This window comes from Convolutriloba macropyga, chromosome 11 (genome assembly GCF_964194025.1).
Source record: "Convolutriloba macropyga chromosome 11, txConMacr16.3, whole genome shotgun sequence".
Taxonomy (NCBI): domain Eukaryota; kingdom Metazoa; phylum Xenacoelomorpha; order Acoela; family Convolutidae; genus Convolutriloba; species Convolutriloba macropyga.
This window is the reverse complement of record NC_134478.1, coordinates 12668139-12686685: the sequence shown is the minus strand read 5'-3', so window position 1 is coordinate 12686685 and position 18547 is coordinate 12668139. Positions and strand designations below refer to the sequence as shown.

Sequence of the window (18547 nt, the reverse complement as noted above, 5' to 3'; positions counted from 1 at the left end):
CATTGTTTTTGTCCATTACTGAATTGAAGGCTATGAATCCTGAGTTATGTTAAAAGTAGAATGAGATTCTTATTTGTACAAAGCAGTTTTCATAAAATTTGACAAGAGTAATTTTTTAACATTTTCCTGAATTTCTTAGTTTTTTTAAAATCAAAATTAGAGTTGTTCGTGAGTTAACGATGGCTTACCTATTTTGTGAGAAAATTTGTAGCTTTGATTGATTGAAACAACTATTTTTGCTTCTTTTTGTAGTCGTAATATTTGAAAAGTTAGTTGAATGTTTCTAATGTTATATGTTAATTTATTTTTGGCCAATTTTTTTGTTTCTTGGCAGAAGATTGCTAGTATCTGGTTTGATTTTTTACTATCTCTGGAAACTCTCGTTGAAAGGCTAGTTTTTGAGACCGGGAAGTCTTCGAGTCGTTCCCAGAGTTCTTCCGTCTGTGTTTTTTATGCAATATGTTCGATTGACCATTTTTGCATTTTTATTCTATGACACTGACTTTTTCACGCACTTTTTCGTTTGTGAGTGATTTTTGCTAAAAAAACTATTGTAAGATAGGAAAATACAAATGCCCGATAGCCAATTGTTTAATGAGTGTGTAGAGAACTCAGGAGATCGGAGGTTTGAATCCATCGCAGATCGGATTTTCTGGACCCCTGAAGAATAATTTATCTAGGCTACAGCCCCTGCATTAATTTGCGCCGCCTGTCGTCCGAGCGCATTTTATGCGACGTTAGTCGGTTTATGTTTAAGATTATACTGATACTTTCTGGCCTTGTGATTATTTGTGGTAAAAATGAGACGGTCAAAAGCTCTCAAGCAAACATCTTTCAATTCTCCTCTGAAATCAGCGAAGGTCGAAACTAAATCTTCTGAAGGTAATCGTGTGCATGAAACACAAGTATCTGTATCTGATTCCGAAGAACAGGAAAAGACCAAACTGATTGGAGAAATTCAAGACTTGCAGTTAAAGGTAGAACAGTACAAAAAGGAAGGTAAGCAATACTTCTATTTTGTCCATCAATCATTAATCTCAGGCTAGCTGAAGTATTCACGAGACTTAGTTTTTAGGATTTAGTCACAAAAGAAGCTTATTCTGATTAGAGAATTTTGGTCGGGGCGGGTCCTTTGGCACTTAGACTTGGGAGGAAGTAGTAGTTCATGGTACGTCGTAATTGGAAGAACTTTATATGAAATTGGAGTCAATTCTGTTCACCCCCAGCGTTGTGACCCCCCCCCCCGCAATTGCACCTATTGTCCTGGAGAGTAACTTACAATATAGCAACACAATTTATTATGTGTGTTGGTCATAAACAAACGCCTGAGGGGATGGGGATGAAAACAGAATACATCCCAAAAGTTGTACGTATTTATAATCGCGGGGGACATTCGATAAAGGACTTGAATAACATGCAGAACTGCTAAACGCTAGAATTTTGGCCTTCAGGTTTCAAGTCTTTAATAATTGCTGTGGAAATTCTGACAATTTCATGTGTACCTTGTTTCAAAAAAGTTCCTTCATCACAATAAATATTTTAGCGATTATTGGGATCACCTAATTTTCATGAAAAAGAGCTAAAGGCAGAGAGCAAATGATATAATTTAAATTGTTGATGAGTTTTTCCTTAAAAATTAGGTCGCCTCTTTCTGGATGTCCGCGGGATATTAAAACAAGCATAAAGTTGTAAGTTTTAAAAGCAGGTGTCTGTTTCTAGGTCCTAGATTACGTATTTTAGAGGTCATATTTGTTTGTTTAGAAATTCTTAAGTTTTAATTTAATCTCGAATTTCATCGTACATATTGACATAGTGGGTAGTCATTCGTCGGCAGTGGCCTGGTTTTATGCAGCTCCTCTTTTTTTTACTTTTTAAGGGCATCGCAGACTATCTTACCTGATCGAATTTTAAATGTCTTTGGCTCTCGAACGCTACAAAAAGAGAATTCAAGAACTCATTTTGAAAAAGTTAATGAGACATAAAAGCTCGGCCAATTTGATTATTTTTGGATTGTTTCCGAAATGTTGTCTCTTAAAATCAACTTGATGCCTATTGCACTTCCTTGAGAAAAAACCAAATATTTCCATTTGAATACTTATAGCTTTTTTCCTATTGGTCCCATTTGTTTAAAAGATGTAAATTTGTCAACACCTTTGTTCTTCTGGCAATTTTTGAGTTCTTTGAAGATATCTCAGACCGTTGTTTGCTGTAGTTCTTATAAATCTTCCTTCTACGTGTGGTTTTCGCTCGGATTTTATTGTGCTTTTCTTTTTGAAAGATTTCGAGTAGAGACGCTATAAAAAAGGGCTTCAACATTTACTTTTTGCGAAATTTACGTTTTGCGAAATTGCTCCGCCTGCAGAAACCACAATTAAAAAAATTTAAATCAAAAGGTTTCATTTCAGTTTTTTTTGGAAAAAAAAGGAGCGTGGATATGGATTATCCTACAACGCTAGTTTTTGTGGAAGAGTCTGTTGAAACAGTTCTTTTGAAGTGGGGTATTATATATGCCAGGGTGTCTTTTGTTTTCAGTAAACTTTAAGCTATTTTTTGTTTACTTTTTGGAGAAATCAGGGTCACCATATTAAAACTCCAATAGAGCCGATTTCTTTTCCATTTTTTTTGTGATCAAACGTGATCATCTGCCCCCCGTTTTGTGACGTTTTTGTCCAATTTTGACTGATTTAGTAATTTTTTAATGAAATTTTGAATACTCTATTGATTTTGACTCTTACTTCATAAGAATTATAGAAGTTTTTATGCTTAATTTGCCGCAAGAATAGTTCGAAGCTAAATTATTGTACCGACCCTACTTGTGGGGGGAGGAACTATATGCTCGAATGGGTTTTTTTTGTTCAGTCAATTTCGGCCGATCGATATATTCATCGCACAGAAATGTGAGTGGTATCATTAAAAAGCTGGTCCAGCGTAGAATTCAAAATTTAAAAGATTTTTCTGATTTTCGTTTTTTTAGAGGAGTTATCGAGGATTGAAGTTTTTTGTGAACACGGGATATTTGTTCACTTTTAGTGTGATTTTTCTCCAAATTAAGATATTTTCTATAAAAATAGTAGTTCAAAGTTAAATTTCTTGCCAAAAATGAACCATTTTCGTGTTCCTAATAGACTAAAGGCAATAAAAAAGACTAGTTCTGGTCTCATAGGGAGCTTCAATATGAAAAAAAAAACTCGATATCTATTTGAGAGCTCTTTTTTTCTATGTTTTTCTACTTTTTTTTTTGCTTTTTCAAGTCCCCGTTAATGACAAACCTCCTTTACAGTCTAATGAAGCCCAATGAACAAAAAAAATCGTTTTCAAGGAATTGCTCATGTTTTTTTTAAATTCGACTCGTAATATTAGTTTTCGTAATTTTAAATGAAATTTTGATTTTCTTGAGGTTTTACTAATTTGTTTTGCAGGCTTATGGCATAGACTAATTGACTAACAGTTCAATATATTCCGTAATGAGATTTAAGTGAGCATATCTAGTGCTTTGAGTGAGTAACAGCTAATGGCTGTTGAGACTTTAAAAATAATTTTTCGAAATTTTTTTCGAACATTAACCAATCATAAACTTATTATCGTGAACTGTAAGTTAGTTTCTGTGATGACAACACACTCTTCCGTCCTAGGGTAACCAAATTTGATCTACTTGGCGTTTTTATCTTCTAACTTTTAGTAATATGAGTTCAATGACACAAGATTTCGAAAAGTTTAATTTTTTTTTTGATATTTCCGTATTTTTGGTTACTTATGAAATCTTATCACTTTACCCTAATATTGACAGCTCCTAATGGCTTCTAGAAAACGTTCAGTGGATCACAGATAAATTTTTCAGAGAAAAGCTTATGGTTTCAAATGGCTTCGAATTTTTCTTCTCGCCCTTCTCTACTGAGTTTTTAGTTTTTGCCTGATTTTGTTGTTTTAATAGTCATAGGACTTGTTAAGATCTCCTATTGATTATCTATGCATGACAAACATCGTTTTTCTGCCATTGTGTTGTTTCTGAGCGTAGTTATTGACCTCCGTTAAGTCAAAAGCTTTTGAGTTTAATGACTGTTAAGACTAAACTTTTTTCGTGGACTGTTAGTCAGTCTTCGTTCTTACAGGATCCTTTTTTTTCTAATGCAGCCAAAAATAATTTGGTTAGCGGTTTTATCTTCTACCTATTAGTTTTAAAACTTAAATGCCACTAGTTTTCATATCTTTTTTTAAACTTTTGGGTACTTTTTCTTATTTTTGGATCTTTTTGAAATCTTATCGCTTTATCCTAATACTGATAGTTCCCATTGGTTTAGGGAAGACGCCACGGATCATATATAAAGTTTTCAGAGAATAACTTATGATTTAAATTGCTTCGACATTTTCTGGCTTTTTTCTACTGAATTTTTGGTTGTTGCCTGTCTTTGGTGTTGTTTTCATTTTCAACTTGTTGTAAGGTCTTATCGACCAAATATAAATGGCCAACAAATTTGATGTCCCAGGGAGGCATAATTTAGCGTATTTAGTGGATTCAGTTGAAAGCTAATGAAATTAATGGCGTTGATACGAGTTTTTTCAAAAATTTCGTGGTTATAATGTATTTGTTCATGTTTGATTTTTTGAAACTCTATTGATAAAGAAGACGAATCCCTTTGCTGTTAAAATTAATTAAACATAGAAAATTTTTTAGTGAAAAGTTCATTTTTTAATGCCTTTGACACTTTTCGCTCAATTTTTTTCCTGGAATTGCTGTTTTTCCTGTTTTTGTTCTTTAGGTAGCCGTAAATTGCTGACAAATCTCTTAGGCTTGTAATTGAGGATTGAATTAATGATGTTACCTGAATCAGTTAGTCAGTTCATAGCCTTTAGTCTTAAAGTTTATGATATACATTTTCAAACCTTTTTCAAACTTTTCAGTTTTCGTTCTTTTCGTCAAATTGTAACTTATTTTCATCAATGAGAGGTCACATCCAATTTCTTGTGTTCCCAAAAATAACATATCTACTGATATTATGTATCACCGATGCTTTGTTTGTTGGACAATATGCGTTATTAACGTTTTTTGAGTGGTCATTTTTTGCGCTTCTTTTTCTCTTCTTTCAGATCAATCGCTTAGTAACAGATCCCAATGGTTTACAAATGTGGCCCAAATAAACTTATTTAATCTCTCAGTATAATTTCTGCAGCTGAATTAGTAGAAATAAGAATTGAATTAAAAATACATAGTATTCAGATAATAGCTAATGATTTTAATGTTAATATTAGTTTGGGTTTTCGCAAATCGTTTCCAATTTTTTAGGTTTTTCTTTAGTTCGTTTCTAAGGCTTAAACTACCCAAAGACAAGGCCTTTTGGTTTCGTAGTAACTTTTTAGTAATTTATCAAGGGTTGTTTAGTTAAAAGCTAATGATTTTTAAGACTTTTGAAATTTCTTTGTTTAAAAAATGCTAATTAATGTTGATTGTTCTTTGTTGACTTGTAACATAGTCTCATTAGGAAAACTTTTCGTTCGCCGTGTAGTTAGCAGAAATTAAATTTGAGTAGTTAAGGTTTTATTTGACTGGATTTTGACGTTGTTACTATGTGCTTTTAAATTTAGATATTCAGTTTTTGCCGTGAAGTTCTTGTTTTTGCTTTTTTGGTTGTTTTTTTGTCTCGTAGTCTCTTTAAGGTCAGATCTCTTTGGCGCTATAATAAGGCATGGCATTATGTAATTCAAGTAGTAGATAGGTTGTGTAACGATTATTTTAAACTCAAACATCAATTTTTGTTATTTCTTCATTTGGTTGACAAATAAGTCAAAAATGTAGATGAGCTTGGGTCGGAACATCATGTGCGAACGCACATTAACGAGCCTCCTTGTCAATTTTAAGTTAGAATTGGTCCTTTGATCAAGATATAACATTTGAGGATGCCTTTTAAGTCGGATGTATTTTAATGCTGCCAATCTATAGCGTGACTAAATAGTAGAACGCTTAGTTCTAGAGAATTGTATTAGGGCGCTCTTTTCATTTCAAGATTGTTAGAAGTCAAACTTAAGGGTAATTTTATTCAAGCTGGGGAGTGAAATCTTGGTCACTCTGGGGTGCAAAAGGCGAGTAGTTTTAAGGGATGAAATTTTTCGCTGACTGATTTTTGAAGTAGTATCAGACAGTAGTGTTTGAACATTGTCTCGAACTACTCCGTTGAACTCCGTTCCAGAAAATTTCTCTCTTGCAGAAGTTTCGGATGTGTTTTAATTGGTCTGAATGTTCTATCATCGTTTTTCTGGGATGCTTTTTACTAAACAATACATGTTCTTTGATGCTGATTTCCTAAAAGGGCAGATAATGATTTGTATGACTTGGTTACTTTTTCATGAAATGTCCTTTTTGCTGTTCTTTTTGTTATCATATGACTAAGGGCAGATCTGACTGTTGAGGCATAATTGAATTTATCGAATTGTTTTTTTTTTTTCATAATTGAAGGTTATTCATAATTTAGTCACCACTTCTTTTCTAGAAATGTTGGGGCTTTTTTGAGTTTGACCACTATTTGTTCTCCTATTGCTTAGCCTCATTGACTATAGGTCTTATTGGCTTTTTGGTGTGGCATTTTTGTGTCTTGAATTATTTCATTTCATATGTAAGAGAATCAGGACGCATTAACTTGAGCTTTTTGCTGAGCTGCCACTTAGTATGATCTATGACAGGTCTAATTGGCTCCTCTTGGTTGTTCCGTTGTTGTCTTTTTTTAGTTTACTCTCAGTAGCGAAAGGTCTTGAAGATGTTCGGGGTCCCTGAAAATTGATCTGCGTCATTGTTATCGAGCTATTTTTTAAACTTTGAACTGACACTGTTATCGAAAATCTTTTTTTTCGCTTTGCCTTGGTTTGTTATTCTATCTGGTTCCTAGTCGATATAGTTCCTGATAATTTTTTGTTTTAGAATAATTGGCCCCTTAATGATTACATTTTGTGCCTAATGATTGTTCTATTTAACCTTGTCCTAAAAATTAGTGGGTTTTGAGCTATGCCCTTTTTTGAGATTTTTTCTTGCATTGCTGCTTAGTCTCTCTAATTGAAGGTCTAGTTTTTTTACTTATGTCAATTAGCAGCTAATTGTTCAAAAGACACTGCAACTTTGTTTTCCAAAAATAACAAACCATTTTCTTGAGTTTGCCCTTGTTTGTTGTTTTTGTCTGGTTATTTTTCCTTTAATACAGCTCTCATCAACTTAATCATCCGGTTAATTTGGATTTCTTTAATAGTTCCATTTAGCAAATAGTTTAGCAAATGGTTTTTGACTCTGCAGTTCTGCGAAAATATTGCGTGGATTTTTGTTGCTGCGTTCGTTATTAACTTTTTTGCGGTTTTTTGGTACTATTAAATAAAGCTGATGTTTGACCTCCAATGATCAGTTTCTGTCAAGGGTTTCAAGCCTTAGTTACGCGCTTAATGGTGAAGTTAATAGAGAGCTTTGATTTTTGCCAAATTTTGTTGACTTTTTACTTTGGTCTCTTTATTGGTTTTTGAGTTTGGTACAAGCTTCTAAGATACACTTGCATGACCATTTATTTAATGTGCTGCTTTTGAATTGTGTGAATTTCACAATATTATGTTTGAATGAAACTTTTTGAAATTTTACATTTCAATTTTGAAAGCTTTGTTAAAATTGTTTTCTCGACCTTGAGCTTTATATTTTCCTTTAGAAAAGGAAAATTTAAATTTTCAGGTCTGAAATACAACGATTTCAGGTCTCAAACTCGAGATATTTTTCAGCTTCCCTGTCTCTTTTATCTAATCACCACCAGTTTTAGAGCTTCGAAATTATTAACTTGATACTTTTGTTTTCGAACTGATTTGTTTTTTCTTCAGTTATATGCGCATGAAGTGCCTGCATGATACCAAGTCAAGTTTTTTCGAAGTCAACAGTTGTATTAAGTCAAGAGTGGTATCAAGTGCCTGCATGATAGCACTCAAAATTTTGTTAAATCTTTTTAATAGCGGCACAGCGATAGGTGGGGCTATTATTGGCCTTCTCTTGGTTTTTTTAATTTCGTCGTCAAAATTTTTCTTACGACCATATGACGTCTCAGCCACTTCAAATCTGATTTTTGTTCCTTCATTCATGCAATTTGAACTGAAGTGCGTGCGTTATGTCATTATTGGCTTTAGTGGAGCGAGTTTTTTTGTTCATTCGCGTGATTAAATTTTTGCTCACATTTGACTTACCTCGCTCTCAAAAATGACTTCCTCACTTTGAAATTGACTTTTATTTACTTTAATCCAAAGAGATAAGGTCAATTGGGTGTGTGTCACTCTAAATGAAGGTTATTTGAGAGCAGCTTATAGAGGCAGCAAAACTTATAATACAGATTTTTAATCAAAAAAAAACATCAGCCTTCAATGAAAAGACGAATTTTTTGGTCTGTCTTTTTTACTGTTTTTTTTTAGACTGCAGATCTACGAAGCTATTGCGGCTATTTTCTGGCAATCTGCCATCTATGTTTTTTATAGTTTTTCTTTTGATAATTCTTGGCTTAAACTCGCTCCGGTATTTTTGTAAATGTCCTTCTAAGTAGGTGTAATTTTTTTTCGTTTTGCTGTGAAAAATATCTAAATGGAGATAGCTTTTGATTTTAAAAAAGAAAATGAATGTTGTAGTTGTTTTTGCTGAGTTTCAAAATGAAGGGTGCCGGAGTTTTATCAATAAACAACCCTAATCAGTGAGGCTCCTTGCGAATAATCGAATGAGAGGTCTTCTACAGAATGCTTTGTCGGATAATTAATACCTCATATAACTGATCTTCACCGAGCCATTGTCCTCTATTATATAACAGATAACGGAAGATCGTCGTGTTAGTTTTCTGGTAAGTTTAAAATGTCTGTTGACTTGAATCAAATTAACCGAAACTCAGTAGTCCACTAGATGTATCTTTTTGGTAAAATTTTTTTCTTTCTATTTGTTTTTTTAAAACAGCAATTTAATACCACAAACGGTGATCTGAGTTGGAGAACCACAAGATACAATAAAATTCTTTAGAAAAATCTAAAAGAAAAATTGAAAGCAAAAAATTATCTTAAGATAATTTTTTGCTTTCAATTTTTCTTTTCGATTTTTCTAAAGAGTTTTATTGTTTGTTTTTGAAAATTTTTGGGACACATAAATTAATTTTGCAATTAACAAAATGGCCATGCCTCAGCGGCCCGTGGGACTTGATATGAAACTATCACAACCGAACGTGGGATTAATTTATCCACTTAATTATGACAAAACATGCCTTTAATGTCCACTGCTAATTGGCGGGATGAAATGATAGAGGGTGAAATGATAGAGGGGTTAAATGATAGAGGGGTGAATAAATCGGGGTTAAATGATAGGGGGTTAAATGAATGGGGGTGAAATGAAGTAGAACCGCAAAATTTTATATAGCAATGTATGGAATTTGGGTTTCCTTAAATTCCAAATTAAAGCTTAGAGTTTCAAAATATATTTATCTACCATTCCCAGAATCTACCACTCCCGATCGAAAAAATGAAATCTTAATGTAAATTTAACCCCGTTTACGTTACACGTTGATAAATTCGAAATCGAATGCAACGTAAATGCCATATTCTGTTTTAATCTTTCTGTGATTGTAGGCTTCTAATTTGGACACATTTGGCTTAGAAAATTTGGGTCTTTCCCATTATAGCTCCCCATGAAATTTTAGCCCCCGTTATTGTATCAGGATTAAGTAAATTTTTAAATTTCGAAAAATTTTCCAAGTTTCTTGCATAAGTTGTATGCTTATTTTCATCAAAAATGGCTGTTGCGTATTTTGATGTTTGAAATATGTGAAAATGTTTATCGAAAAATGTTTATCGAAAAAGTTTATCGAAAAAATGCAATCTGATCCAAACCTCTAATGAGCAATACATTACATAGTAGGGAATATCCTTATTATTTATTATACGGGAATGCCAGCTGGGCATTGACAACTGTTTTAGGATACACTGAAGAGAATTACAGAAAGTATCTCAATCTGATGCACGACTACAACGACATGAAGGACTTGGCCTCAGCCTACATGGGCCATTTGGCAACTCTCAAACAATGCACGGTTCGAGAACTGTACAAACAATATGGACTGGATCCTGAAAATGACTGAACGTCTAATTACGATTTCTTTCTGTTAGATATTTATCTTGCTTTGTTTTAGTTAATTTCTTAGGCTGAAAATGTTTTGACAGAAAGTCTTCCAAAGAGATTATTACAGGGGCGGCTTGATGTGGTTCATACCCAGGACCAGTTCGAACGCAAGTTCTTACAAGGCGATTCAACGCCTTTCAAGTTTTTCTTCCAAAACAAAAATTCTTACAAGTTAACCAATTGTTCTCGTTTTTTTTTCAATTAAAGAAGCTGTAAGCAAACTAGAAACCGGATTATAAAATGTAGGCTGAAGACTTCAGAGAAAATTTTTTTAAATTGATAAAATGTATATAAAAAAAAAATTCTAAGAAAAAGTTGGAAGCATTTTATGGATTTTTTTAAAAAACAAATATGATCCGAATCTTGTCAATGATCGATGATAACCTTTTCAATCAAAAGCATATTCTGATACTTAGAAACCTATGCATTTTTATCTCGAAAGAAGCAAATGTTTTGTTCATCGTCTGTAGCCTGTTTTTCTTTAAAAGCTTGTGGTGATAGTTGGTTGAACCTTTATTCGAAACGAAAATTTCACATCTAAGTTTATAAATTTTAGTGTTAAAGTAATTCGTTCTCGATTGTCTAATTTTTTGAATATCTGCTTTCATTACGAGAGCAATATTCGAGAAGGCAAATTTCAATTAATTAGCATTTTGTTGCAACAAAATCATTTAGAGCATATAATTTGCCGAAAACTTTGTTGACCAAATTTTATACGCAATTATTTGAGACCAAATACTTAATTGTTCTTGTGAACAGTGCTATGGGTGATTTAAAACGACTAATTGTCTTCCTAATCCAAAATTAGTATCGAGAGTGACATTTCTGAAATTGATCACCAATTAGGCTTTATTTCACTTCGGCAATTAGATACTGTATCCGTGGAAAAGGGGTAATTTTATGTAAATTTGAACTAACTAGCCCAGTGTTACTAGTTGTTCCGACCCCCGCTTTAGTGGGGAGGGAGGAACTATATACTCAACTGGTTTTTTTGTTCAGTCAATTTTGGCCGATCGATATATTCATCGTAGAGAATTGTGAGTGGTTTCATTAAAAAGCCTGTCAGGCATAGATTACGGAATTAAAAAGATTTTTTTGATTTTCGTTTTTACAGGGAGTTATCGAGGTTTAAACTTTTGTGAACATTCGACTGTTTTCGTTCACATTTTCAGTAATTTTTGCTAAAATTTGGCACATTTTCGCTAATATAATTTTAAAAAAATAAATTTTTTAAGGCAGAGTGTTGTTGTTACCGTTAGAGATAGAAGAGCGTTCCTGAGTTGTTTGATTGAAGTTTTTTGGCTACAATTTGATAAAATTTTCAAAATTCTAACTTTTTCATCAAAAATGGCACAAAATATGCTTTTTTGATTCACTTTGTTAAAGTTTGCCAGACTTAGTGACCTAGAAACCTTAACACAGACTCCCCAATCTCAAAAAGTCCGCTAATTGCAATTTGGCGCCGTATGAAAGTCTTCTAGAATTAAAACTTTGCCGTTTTTTGCAGATTTAACTCGATAAATATACAAAATGCATCGTTGTTTTTTTTTAATATTTGAAGAATTTCACTCAGCAATTGGTCTAATTCGCAAACGCTTGAAACAGTTGGTCTGATTGCTGGTCGCGCGACAAAATCAGTGAGAGGTTCGATAATATCATGGTTTCTTAGAATCAGAGACTTTCTGATTTTTATTTTGATGCTGCCTTTTTTCTTTTCTTTTTTTATTTTGCTTTTCTTTTTTTAATGTTAATTACTGATATTTTTTTCACGGCTCCGTTAATGACAGCTCCAATTTACGTAAATTTAGGACCGAATGCAGATATGGTTTGTTTTCAATGAACCAAAGAGTTTTATGGCTTTGAGGTAGAGTAAAATTCAACTGAATTCTTGTCTTTTGCCTTCAATTGTTATTCTTTTGACAGTCTGATTTTAAAGTTTAGCCACTCAAAGATCTAAATTTCTTCCTCAAGAGGTGCAAGTGAACCATTCCTTTTCATTCGGTTACCTAATGTCTTTTATGTTATTGAATGTATTTGTTCTAAGGAAATTTCTGTTTTTTTGAACGCGTCAATTTTTTATATTTTGGTCAACATTTTGCTTATTCTCAGTAATCACAGTTCAACCTTTCCTCCTTATACAATACAAACTAATTTTGTGGCCGGTTGTTTTAACAGAAGGTTTTCTTGGTTTGGGTACTATGAAACCATACAAAATTTTCTGATTTTTCGGCATAATTGCCAATTTGTGCTGTTGTTTTTGTTTCTTTTTAAATTTTCACATTTTGCAACCATCTAACCGAAGAAACTTTATAAAATTTGAAGTTGAACCCATCTTTTGTTTTCATAACTTATGGTTTGAAGGGCTGCGACACCGCTCTCCTGCAGAAATTTTACAAATGATTGATTCAATTGATTTGATTGATTCTTTATTTTTGCCCTTTATTTGTTGTTAATTTTCGTTGTCATATGCCAAATATTGTGTAATTAAAGGTCTCAGTGGCCAAGTTTAGATAAACGAATGAACTTAATTACTGATATCGTTAAATAGCTAATGGTTCTTTTGACTTTCGAATTAAATTTCTAAAAAAAAAGACAGAGTATTCTTCAACTTATCCCTTTTTGTTCTGGTTTGCTTTTTTTCGTTTTTTTTCAATGTTGTATCACTTTTGTAAATTAGCCTCATTATTTAGAGCTCTTTTTAATGTTTTTCGGAATCAATCAATAATTTTCTGTTGTTCAAACGTTTTAAATAATGTTTTCAGGGCTTAGACAACTTGTTTCAGAAAATTGTGAAGTTAAGATACTTTTCAGTTTTTGCGGTTCTTTTTGTTGTCATTTTGTGATAGTCGTTTTATAAAAGACGTTATGATAATCAAGGAGACGCAAATGAAGACGTTGTATTCTCGCGGTTAATATCTTACAAATTTAATGGCTTCAAAACTGTGGTTTCGAAAAGTTGTTCGTGAAACTTATTAGTTCAGCTTGTATTTGAGGTTATTTTATAGTCTTATGATTTAGTCTCATTATTAACAGTCGCAATTAGATTTCTAAGTAGTTGCAAGACAAACTGTCGACTCTTTTAGTCGAAAACTTTTGTTGGCTATGAGTTTTGAGAAAATTGGTTTTTATAGAAAAAGATAGATTTTTGAGATCTGCCAATTTTATTTCTGTTAAATTGTAGCTAAGCATCTCTGTATACAATTCACATCATTTACCTATTGAAATAAAATTTGCTCTTTATAACGGTTTTATTTTCCTCAAATGGTCTTTGTTCTTGGAACAACCAGTTTTTATAAAATCAATTTTATTGATTGTTGCATATTTGCCTCTTTTTTATAGGTTTTTGTTTTCTTTTCACAGTATCACAATAATGGGCGCCATTTGATTTACAAATGTTGTCACCTACAAAAGATGCAAACGAAGATTTGTTTTTTTTAGTGATCTGCTTAATATTAAATTGATTGGGGGGACATCGTTTTCGTGCATAATTTTTCGTGCAAATTTTTCGTTTTTTCTTGTATTTGTCGTTATTTTTGTAGTCTAATGACATATCCTGGATAATGAAAAACCTCAGTCGTTCTCTATTGAGGTATAAAAAGACTCTCTCAATGATTTCATTTGATGCGTATTTTTTTAATCAGTTCGAATTTAATTTTTTTTAAAAGGCAATGTTTTACTAAACTTTGCCCCTATTGCTCATTTATAGTCGACTTGTTGCCAGGTCGCACTGAGAAAAAGTCCCCTGTTTTTTTTTCCAAAAAAGTACCGGTTAATCTTCTCAGTATAAATTTTATCTAATGTCATTTTGATTTGGTTGTTAGTGGTTTTCAAAAAATGGACAAGGAGTTTTGGTCGCAATTAATGTTTGTAATTATTTGATTTTTATTGCCGTCTTCTCTGGTAGTCATTTTATGGTAGCCACAGGTCTCATAAGCCCTCTAGAGTAGATTATTTTATTCTTTTTATATTTTGTTGAACGATATATTGATATGCTAATTTTTTTTTATCTCTTCCTCTTTTGGTGGACAATTAAGTGAAAAATGTAGATGAGCGGGGTCGGAACTTTATGTGCGAAGGCAAATTACCGAGCCTCCTTGTTTCGTACACGCTTACAACTCTGATCTTAAAACAGGGGACGTGAAAAGCCCGTCAAAATCGAGTGTTTTGGCCACGTATTGTACGAATATTTTTCGTTGTGTACATCTCTTTATTTTTTGGAATTGTCCCTTTTGAAAACAAATACTCTGATTTAACCTGCTTTTATAGCTGCTAACTGCTTAGTGGTGCATATTTGACTTTTTTCGTGTGGCTTCACATAATTCGAAGTTTCACAAAATTTGGCTTTTTCTTCTGTCCAATTTTTTTACGATCGATTATGCACTCTGTGCAGTATCTGGAAACATTCTTTTGTCTTGAAAAAAGAATTTTTTCATAGTACAAAAAGAAAGTTCGTTACCTATGTCTATTGTTCAACTAATGCATTTATTTTGATTTTTGACGAGGTCATAAGATCAGTACCCAAATGGAGGGCGCTTGTCTCAATTTGAGGAGACCGTAATTAGAACTTAATATTGTTGTAGGACATAAACCTGAATTGTTTTCAGTGATTTTTTTCAAAAAACCGTTCTAGTGTTCGAAGTTAGCAGAAGTTGTTTGTTTTTCAAGCAGCACTTTAAAGCTTTGTAAAACGAAGTTTTAATGAAAGCGCGTGACTTCAGAAAAAAAGTGCGCAACTATCAAAGGTTTCCAACCCGCGATTGAAGGAGCGGCAACTCTCTCTCAACTTCAAGAAAGGGAACCATCTAAAATCAATTTTACAAAGATACTTTCTAGTTTCTTGCGGTAGCTATAAGGTGTTAGTTCGAAAACAAATCACCGCGTGATCTGAACTAACGCCAAGTTTCTTTAGAGTTCAAGATTCAAAAAAGCGGGAAACACCAAAAAGTGAAAAAAACTCAGAAAATATCAAGGGAATTTGAATAATACAACAATTTTTTCGTAGCCCTGTCTGTCAACTACAAAGAGGTAGGTTATGCTTTTTCTAATAATTTTAACTTGGTTTTAACAATTTTAATGTCATGCAAATTTTAATCGACCGAATGAATGAATGAATTCTATTACTTTGATTTTAGTTTGCCATAAAATTAGTATTGCGAAAGATTTACAGAGTAATATTGTAAAAGGAGTAAATCCATCAGAAATCTTAAGAATCAAAACTTTCAATAAGCAAATTCACGCGTGGAAGGAGACCCGCTTTTTCACCCATATTTGTTTAGCGCCCGTCTTTAGTCCTTTTTATAATTGATACTGTTAACATCTATACGATAATCATTCGGCCATGCCGCAGCGGCCCGTGGGACTTGGTAGTACATGAGCACAACCGAAAGTTCGATTGAATTTGTTTCCTTAATTATGAGGAGACGTGCTTGTAACGCCGACTGCTTTATGCGGGGTGAAATGATAGGGTGTCAAGATACGCGGGTTGGGTTTAAATGATGCAGTGTGAAAGGCAGTAGATCTATGAAGAAAATTGCAGCCAACTAGCTCTAAGTCTGTGATCAAAAGGTTATAAAAAACTTAATTTTGTTGCTGACTATTTTTTCAAATAATTAAAAAAAATTGGAGTGAGAATGGATAGTGCACGTTCGCACATATTGTTCCATCCACTCAATTGATTTAAAAAATTCATAAAATATACAGAGAAGGTACTTTTTTATTTTCAGTAAAGTATTTGCTCAATCAAATCTTGACACATGCGCCTGTTGATTAGTAATTATTTACCAATGTAACGGTAAAATCGGAAAATTTAAGCCATGTTACTGAATATCAGTTTACATTTTCCTGTGGGACGTAAGTGCAAATCGAATTGTTTTGTAATCTTGGCTATAAATTTCCAAAATCATGGTATATTTGAAAAGATGTGATGTAAAGTATTAGAAAAACGGAAAAAGTTGTTGAGCAGGAAATTGACATAAAACTGCTTCTATCAAAAGATTGATATAATTTTCAACTAATTCTGTATTATACTGTCTAAGACCATTCCTAAAAAACTTTTCGCGCGTGTTTTAAATGAACAAAAGTGGCAAAAAATTGTTGCTTAGCAATTTTGCTAGTTCATCTTTTTGAAGAGTTGAAAAGCATCAGAAATACCGGTTATTTTTGAATCGTTAAAGAAAAGGTTATTAATCATCAAATCAAAAAGCAGTACCGAACACACCACCACTTGAGATAACAATTTTTGGTTTGAAAACCCTTTTATTTTGTAGGAGTCACTTTTGTCTAAAATCAAACAACGGCCTGGAAAAAGTTCGGACTGAGCTCAAACAAATACCTGAATCTCAATAAAATAGCGAGTTCGGCAGAAAAACAACCTTAGTTTTCTTACGCTTGAGCATTTTTTGCTTGAATTTTGCGCAGACCAACATGCTCACATTTTCTCCCCAATTTATTATATAGTCGTCTATCAAGCAGTTTAATAGTTAACAAACACCTCACTTTTTTTATAGTTATTACGTTGTTTTATTTTCATGAACAGCTTTTTGTTTTTTCGCTAAGCTTAAATTAAATAACTCAAATTATGCCCCATGGTTTTCTTGTTTTCGCTTTCGATTTTTGGTAACCAAGTTTTGCGTTCTTTTAATTTTAAACCAAAATTTGTTATTTGTCAGCCGACCAACAGAAAAACAACTACTTTTAAAAGAAAACTGAGCTTTGCCGTACTTAAGATAATTTTTGTGAAATCACAAGTTCAAACTTTAAGTGTTTGAGTTTTCTGTTTATTGTCTAAGCGTTTGCGAAGCGTGAAAACATCGAAATCGTGTAAAGTCTTAATAACTGTAAACCTCAAATTGTTTTTCAAGAATTTGAAGGAAAGAAAATTCTTTATACTACCTCTGATTCAGTCTTTAGGAATTTTTCATTAATTACATTCAACTATCTGATCTCAAAGTTATCGGCCACTAGACACCCGGAATTAAAAGTGCGCAGCCGTCTAATAAAATCCAATTTTCAAACAATCCTAGCATCTCGTAGTTACTGCATTTGAATTTTTTTCTAGTCTTAAGTACCTTATTGAACTTGAAATGTGAAGAGCAGGGAAAATTTTTACACATGTAAATCTCAAAACCCCCTCGAAAAATTCAACAGTGCCGAACAATCTCAAGTGTTTCAACTATGATGCCACCTTTGTATCTCTTCAAAAAATCTGGACCTGCTAAAATAATTTTGAAAAAGGAAGGCAGTCTGGCATTAAGTTTCTAGTCCCCGTTTCAAGGAGTTCTGGAGCAACCACAGCTAGATAAACCTCAAAGAATAGTTAAATTACTTTTTTTTACCAAAAGCAAGTGTCATACAATGCTTCTTCTTTAATTAGTTGCAACTTTTCTGTCAACGATAACTCCTATTTCAACGGATCTCAAATAAAACCAAAGTTCAGCAAAATACTTTTTTAAGATTCCGCCAATATTTAATTATTACTTGAAATGAAATACCCACTGATTGGTGAATCAGACAATAATGCCTAACTTGGTCAATGCGGTTTATGAAAGAGATAAATTTATGAAAATGTTATTGAAAATTAACCGACATTTAATTAATTATGTTTCAACTGATTATTTTAATCAAGAGACAGAAACACTGAACATATTTGTCCCTCTTGTTCCCTCTTGGATATTTTTTAAGGGTACTTTTTTTTCGTTGTTCCAACTGTACTAAAAATACAGACGAGGGCAAATTTGGCAAAAATTGTGTTGCTGACAACCGACATGTTTGTTTTCTTGTAATATTTACGCTAAAATAGCTGATTTGTAAAAAACGCTTTTTTAATTTTAAAGAAAATATAGGTTGCTTTGTTTTGTTTTGTGAGTTATTTAAATGTGAATAAACGTTTTTTTTGTTAAGGGGGGTTGAAAGCGCTCATAAAAAACAAGATTGGAAGATAGTATCTAGACAATGTTATGATTTTTTGCCAAAATTTGGATTCAGTCGATGTGTTCGCTTTCAAGGATGTTAAATTTTATAACTATACCATATTTAGCTAATTCTGCACGGGACTCAATGAATACAAATTTTGGATCTTTTCGGTTTGTGAATCCCCCCCCCCCCCCCCAGCTTAATGGGTGCATATTATTTGCATTTCCCAGAGGCACGAGCCATATTTTACATAATGATTTACTAGGCAATGGTACGAGCTCTGTAACTGGGGGTCATAATGTAGTGGGGAAAACAAACGGAAAAGATCCAAGTTTAAATTGTTTTGTGGTTTAAGTTTTAAGAGCGTCTTTTTGTCGAATACGTCAGCTTTTCCTTCAAAAAGCAGAAGCTTTATCAGTTATGATAAAAGGTTGAAAATAGAGTTGGAAATCTTTCCATTACATCGCAGAGGTATACCGAAAT

The 18547-nt window shown here is 32.9% G+C and overlaps 3 protein-coding genes across 3 annotated transcripts in view; all 3 read left to right on the top strand.

The window, feature by feature from the left end:
- Positions 1–18547, top strand: part of LOC142349540 (endoplasmic reticulum resident protein 44-like) — a 558035-nt gene that overhangs the window by 7624 nt on the left and 531864 nt on the right. The window lies entirely within an intron of this gene.
- On the top strand, positions 726–10183 carry LOC142349550 (DNA repair protein SWI5 homolog). The gene is made up of 2 exons (XM_075401185.1): positions 726–999; positions 9952–10183. Exons 1-2 carry the CDS (start codon positions 801–803, stop codon positions 10110–10112), a joined length of 360 nt encoding a protein of 119 aa, XP_075257300.1. The 5' UTR covers positions 726–800; the 3' UTR covers positions 10113–10183.
- LOC142349046 (uncharacterized) overlaps positions 15023–18547 on the top strand; it is a 44020-nt gene continuing 40495 nt past the window's right edge. Inside the window, exon 1 of the mRNA XM_075400458.1 lies at positions 15023–15178. The gene's annotated coding sequence lies outside the window, so the exon portion shown is untranslated. The remainder of the gene's footprint in view (positions 15179–18547) is intronic.